Source organism: Porites lutea, chromosome 6 (genome assembly GCF_958299795.1).
Source record: "Porites lutea chromosome 6, jaPorLute2.1, whole genome shotgun sequence".
NCBI lineage: Eukaryota > Metazoa > Cnidaria > Anthozoa > Scleractinia > Poritidae > Porites > Porites lutea.
In genome coordinates, this window is record NC_133206.1 from 12066229 (window position 1) to 12072228 (window position 6000).

General features: G+C 40.3%; 1 protein-coding gene across 1 annotated transcript in view; it reads left to right on the forward strand.

Annotated features, from left to right (window-relative positions):
* LOC140941028 (dynein axonemal heavy chain 3-like) overlaps positions 1-6000 on the forward strand; it is a 62581-nt gene extending 56581 nt beyond the window's left edge. The window contains exons 79-86 of the mRNA XM_073389975.1: positions 48-211; positions 777-930; positions 1091-1348; positions 2144-2280; positions 2641-2729; positions 3554-3675; positions 4543-4632; positions 5318-6000. Coding sequence (XP_073246076.1) covers positions 48-211; positions 777-930; positions 1091-1348; positions 2144-2280; positions 2641-2729; positions 3554-3675; positions 4543-4632; positions 5318-5524 — 1221 coding nt within the window. The 3' untranslated portion in view covers positions 5525-6000. The remainder of the gene's footprint in view (positions 1-47; positions 212-776; positions 931-1090; positions 1349-2143; positions 2281-2640; positions 2730-3553; positions 3676-4542; positions 4633-5317) is intronic.

The following is a 6000-nucleotide window of genomic DNA, read 5'->3' on the forward strand; positions in this document are numbered from 1 at the left end:
AAAGAGATTGAGGAGACAAGACGCTGAGCTATATTCTGTTTACGTAGATGTTTTTGAATGACTACGACGAAGTTCCGTTGGACGCGCTTACGTATTTGATTGGTCAATGTAACTATGGTGGGCGCGTCACTGATGACAAAGATCGTCGATTGCTGGTCTGTCTATTGTCCATCTTTGTGTGCGAAGACATCATAGGCAAGGATGATCACAAGTGAGTTAACTCACGATAATGTTTTGACATGGGTACTTCCCGCTCCTGGCGTCGTCCCACACACGAAAAATGATAATTGACAATAATACTGAATGAGGCTGAGTACGATGTGAAGGATTATGCAGATCGAGGAGAATGTTATCGGCAGGGGTAGATAGCAGCTTCCGAGATCAACATAACTCTTAACATCATACGAAAGCCTAATTAATCAATTGTTTTATTATTCGTTCAGAATATTTCTATAGTTCTAAAAAAACGCTTAACTCCACGTAGACTTACAGTTCTTCAAAACTTTGGCTTATTTCTCAGCACGGTTTGAGAAGATGCTTTTTCTTGCACATACTCCTCAAAACCGTAGATAACATCCACGAGCCATGTGTTTTGCGTATTCTTGAATTGATGGTACATTGTTCGCATTTTCCAAATGTGGTCAACGCGGGCTGGTTATGATAAATAAGCCGGGGAATTTGAGCCAGTCAAAAACTGCTAAGTATTTTGAATCAATAGCAGTGTGGTATATACATGATGAGTGTGATCATAATCTTCTGTGGTTCCTTTACTTAAGGTTCTCGGACAGTGGTACATATTACGCACCTGCCAAGGGAGATTACGAGTCATACGTGGACTACATCCGGGAATTGCCGCTCATACCTCACCCGGAAGTGTTTGGTCTTCATGAGAATGCCGACATTACAAAAGACCAGAAGGAGACTCAAGAGGTGAGTGACACCTGTCATTCTTTTGTTGTAGATGCGCGTGGATAACGCCGACCTGATAATCTTCTCCATTGGCATAATGGTTTGAGTTGCAGTCGAAAGCTATTTAATTGATGATCTTAGCAGTTTGAAAACAGTCTCATTTTTTGTATTTGTCCCTCAGTTGTTTGACAGTATCTTGTTAACCCTGCCCCGTCAATCGGGTGGAGGTGGAAAATCTTCAGCTGAAGTTATCGATGAACTATCGGCCGATATCCTATCCAAGTTCCCTCCTCCGTTCGATATTGAGATGGTGATGAACAAGTACCCTGTAGTCTATGAAGAGTCCATGAACACTGTGCTTAGACAGGAGCTAATTCGGTTTAACCGTCTCACCACCGTGGTACGAAGTACGCTACAGAACCTGCAGAAGGCTATCAAAGTAAGTCTGACAAATCTTGTGAGTGTCGTAAAACCAAACCCAAAGTGACTACTGGCCAATCACAGTACATATCGACATTTAAATAAACCAATCAGATCTCGAAACAAGTACACCTAACCGGCGAAAAGCGCGGGAAAAAAACGCGTGTCAGCAAGCGCCCATGAGTGATATGGTTTTGCCTCTGATAGGACAAATAGAGGCGCGAGATTTTATTGAATGACGAAGGTCTTTATGAAAATGAAAATTGGCTTGAAAGGATATACTCTGTTTGGCTCTGGCAAATTCACATACGTGGCAAAGTTGCGAGGGAAAAAGTATGTTCAAATTACAAATGAAAAGAAGAAACCCCACCCAAACAGGCTTAGTTTTTTTTGTCAACACCCTGTTGCATTCAGAACTGTTATTGAATCAATACGTTTATTGCTTTCATGTCATTCTGATACCACTTCTTGTCTTGGTTGTATTCATGCATTGACAGTGCAAAATAATATTCACACATCGTTGACATTGGGGAGAAGCTAAGGGGTAGTTTTTGAAAAATTGCATGGAATAAATCAAAGTTATTTCTAATAACTTTAACGATTTCGCTTTAAATGGTCTATGTAAAATTTGCCTTGACATTTTTGGAGTTTACATCTGTTAATGGAATGTCCTCTTATTTAAACCCTGATCGAAGAGGCCGTGCCCTTTGTTTGTCGCTGAGTCTATTTCAGTTAGGTACAGTTATTGTTAAACTTTTCCTAAACATCAGGTGCCCATCCATACTAAACTAACTGCTTTGGTGATTGCTTGCAGGGTCTCGTGGTAATGTCAGGTGATCTTGAAGATGTGTTTAATAACATGCTTGTAGGCAAGGTGCCAGCTGTTTGGTCTGCCAAGTCCTATCCATCTCTCAAACCACTTGGTAGCTATGTGGCTGACCTTTTAGAGAGGTATGTCATGTAGCTCGTCACGCGGTGTGTGCGAGGGAGGCTATATGGAGTATTGCTTATTTGTCTATGAAGAGGATTTTCTTTTTTCTAGCGCTTTAAGCCGTCAGAATGACCAACATTTTAATTCTCCTTCCAACGTCATTGCCTAATCGGATCAAAGGGTTCTCGCTACTTGAAATGCCCAAACTGTTTTTTACTTGTGAATCCTTCATTTGAATTCGAGCCAGTTCAAACGTTACTCCACAGGGGTAAAATTCACTGGGCAGTACTTTCCCGACGGACTGAATACTGCTGAATATGTGCAACTTGCCAAGGTTGTAGTCTTCTCTAATTAGCCGGTAATAATTCTTCTTTTATTAGACTGACGTTTTTTCAAGACTGGATTGACCATGGAAAACCAAACGTGTTCTGGATCTCGGGATTTTACTTCACTCAGTCTTTCTTAACAGGTGGGTTATTTTTTTTGTAGCTCTGTATGGATTATTGCTTCCTGACTGATACATCTTATCACCTGGGCCCAGTTGTTCAAAGGCCGATTACCGCTAATCCGAGGTTAAATTTTAATCCGGATTTCTTTTCCTTTTTTTCAGAAGCATTTTCTCGGATAATTTTCTCTATTCTTTTAAGATCATCCAATCATCATATTGTAGATAAAAAGAATTTAAGTGAATATGCTTTTTAAGCTTTCAAATCTGAATTCAAATTTGCACTAACCCTGGGTTACCTTAACCCAGCTTTGAACAACTCGGCCCTGAACAATTATGTGTCGTTTTCACATGTCGTCACAGCGGCCATATTGGTGTGAAACAATGAAACGCGGCCATTTTGGTGCCGTATCAAAAAAGATCGTGTGGGGATTGAATTCTTTTTTTCCTGCGAAAACGTTCTTTTGTTCCGAGAAATTTACATAGCCACAACCTTGTATCCAGAGCGCTTTTCCCTGGCTTTCACATGAGTGAAAATGATCTATTTTTAGACACATTTTAGGGCAATTATTCCCCCCGAGAATAGAATCTCCACCATGTCTATGAGGGCATTCGAAGTATAAAATACCAAAAAGGAAAGCTAAACGTTATTAAAAGGCAAAAAAATACCAGTTTTAAGTCTGTAGGTCTTGCTGACGGGTTTGTGGAATTAAAAAATATTCAAAATTCGCGCCAAAACCGTTCTAAAAATAAACTGGTCCGTGAAAACGCCGTAAGACGAGCGCATGGAAGTTGCTCGCTCTGGGTTATGGTCTCTTGATTTAACTGATAAATTTGTCTATTGTTAGGGGCGCGCCAGAATTTTGCACGGAAATACACAATTCCTATTGATCACGTGGGCTTTCAGTTTGAAATGATGAAAAGTGAGAAAGAAATGGACTCCCGACCTGAGGATGGCGTGTATGTTAACGTAAGTTCTGAAGACACTTCTATTACTGGTAGCAATCATAGTTTATGGCATGCGTTCGTCTGGATGATTTTCATAAGCGACAGTCTCAGTTAAGTTAACAAATTTGGTTGTCTTTTGCGCTTGCTAACAACGGTGGCCAAGTTCGCGTTGTTCATAGCATCCAGACGCAACGCATATTTCTCTAAATTTTGGTGCACCGTATCTAAGAAATTTCCGAAGAATGTAAAAGAGCCTTTCACCACAACCACAGCAGCAAAGTCGCGTGTGAATGTTGAGAAGGTGATTGGAACGTAGTAGGGGAAGACAAACGAGGAACGAAAGATCCTTCAAACATTTCGGCTTTTATTCACAGGATACTCATGGTGTCACAGGAAGTTACCACACTAGTATTCCTTCTCGTCCCCCGAACGCAATTGCAGAGGCTCTAACCGTAGCGCTAGACAACAAGAGCAGAGAGTTCTCTTGCATGCAGTCACTACCTCTAGTATCTTTTGCCTAGCTCGTATCAGCCTCTTGCAAATGATATACAAAAAACCTTGTTGTTTGAATGTGCACAAGAGAACGTAAAACCTTTTATGTTCTCGTGATAAACATGTGTAGAAAAGCTTGGCACAATGAAATCAGTCTGCTCCTGAATGAATTCCGGTATAACGAATGACGTTCTTCACCGAATTAAGGTAGAAGTAAAATGTGTGGAGCAGGACTTAAAGATATAAAGAATCCCCGTTATAACGAACGAGTTTTTCCAGTCCCTTGGGAAAGTGATATCGGGGTGCCACCGTACGCAGGCTTACCAGTCTCACGTAGGCAATACTCCAATATTTCGCCCTCAATTGATTCTATGTTTTTTTTGCTTGTTTTTTACAGGGTTTGTTTTTAGAAGGAGCTCGCTGGGACAGAGAGCAAATGGTAGTGTCTGAATCTCTTCCCAAGAGTCTTTTTGATACTTTGCCTGTGGTATCCTTCGATATAAAATAGCTGAGCTATTATCAGTTAAAACTTAAGTAATATTTTTATATTCGTTGAGACTGAAATAAGAGAAGCACTGACCGATCTTGTAACTAACTGAATGAACGAGTGTTTGACTGGATTGCTTTGTTCTTGACAACTGGTCGCTAAATCTAGGGGTACTTACCATTTACATAGGAAAACCGGAAATTCCGGTTGGAAAATCAAATGGTTCGCGCCATTCCGTTTCAAACCGGAAATTCTGGTTTCATTCCAAACCGAAAATTCCGGTTTCATTCCAAACCGGAAATTCCGGTTGGAAAATCAAATGGGTAGCGCCATTCCGTGTGGGAACCCGTGTGGGAAACTTCAGAACGTATGTGCTGTGATTTGAAGCGATGCAATTTTTCCACTCTTTTAAGCCCGATCAGCTGATTTGGATATATTTTATAGTGGGTCGTCCTCCCACTATGACAAATGTTATAGTTTTATGCACAAGATTTCCGCCCGGATGGTTTGTGTAAATAGTAAGTACCCCTAAATGTAGGCGACTGGAAAATTAACTTAAAGCAACACAAGATGTTTTATGAACTTCGGCGCTTACTTTCGTCACTGATGTATGTTTACTAAATTCCCACTATCATTCTTTCATTTATGTGTTTTGTTGCTATTCCTTAACCCGTCTTTCTTGCAGATGTGGATTATTCCTGGTGAAAAGTCCACTTTTAAACCAAAACCTACATATGCCAGTCCAGTGTACAAGACAAGCGCGCGCCGAGGGACTTTATCGACAACCGGGCACTCCACTAACTTTGTTATGTACGTTGACTTGCCATCTAATAAACCCGAGAGGCACTGGGTCAACAGGGGCGTAGCCTTGCTATGTCAGTTAGATGACTAGCTTTACTTCATTGCGCTAGATTTTCGCTGAATCCTCTTTCCATTCCTTTGAGGCGTGTACTTTGCACTGCTTTATTCGTAATGTCGTGATGTATCTCAAGAAGTTACTGTGTTTGTATCTTTAAAAAAGTCATTACGATGGTTTACGTAAGATTGAAACCGGTTATGAGTATTCATACATAGTTTTCTCGTGTTAAAGTTTCTTAAAACTACCTCATACGTGTCTCCCTCAGCTTTGAGAATGGTGTCTAAGAATTTTTGCCGCAAGTTAAAAAGATGTATCGTATTTATTTCGGGGAACAGGCTGTTGCAGAGCAACAGACTGAGTATCCTGAACGTGTACATATCTGGAAGATAAATTACAGTGTGAAATTAAATTTAAAGAGTGTTAACTAGTTAAACTATGTGACTATTTTTATATTCAAACGATGTGTGAACTTAATCACAAATTAAGTAATAAAACTGTTTGTCATATAA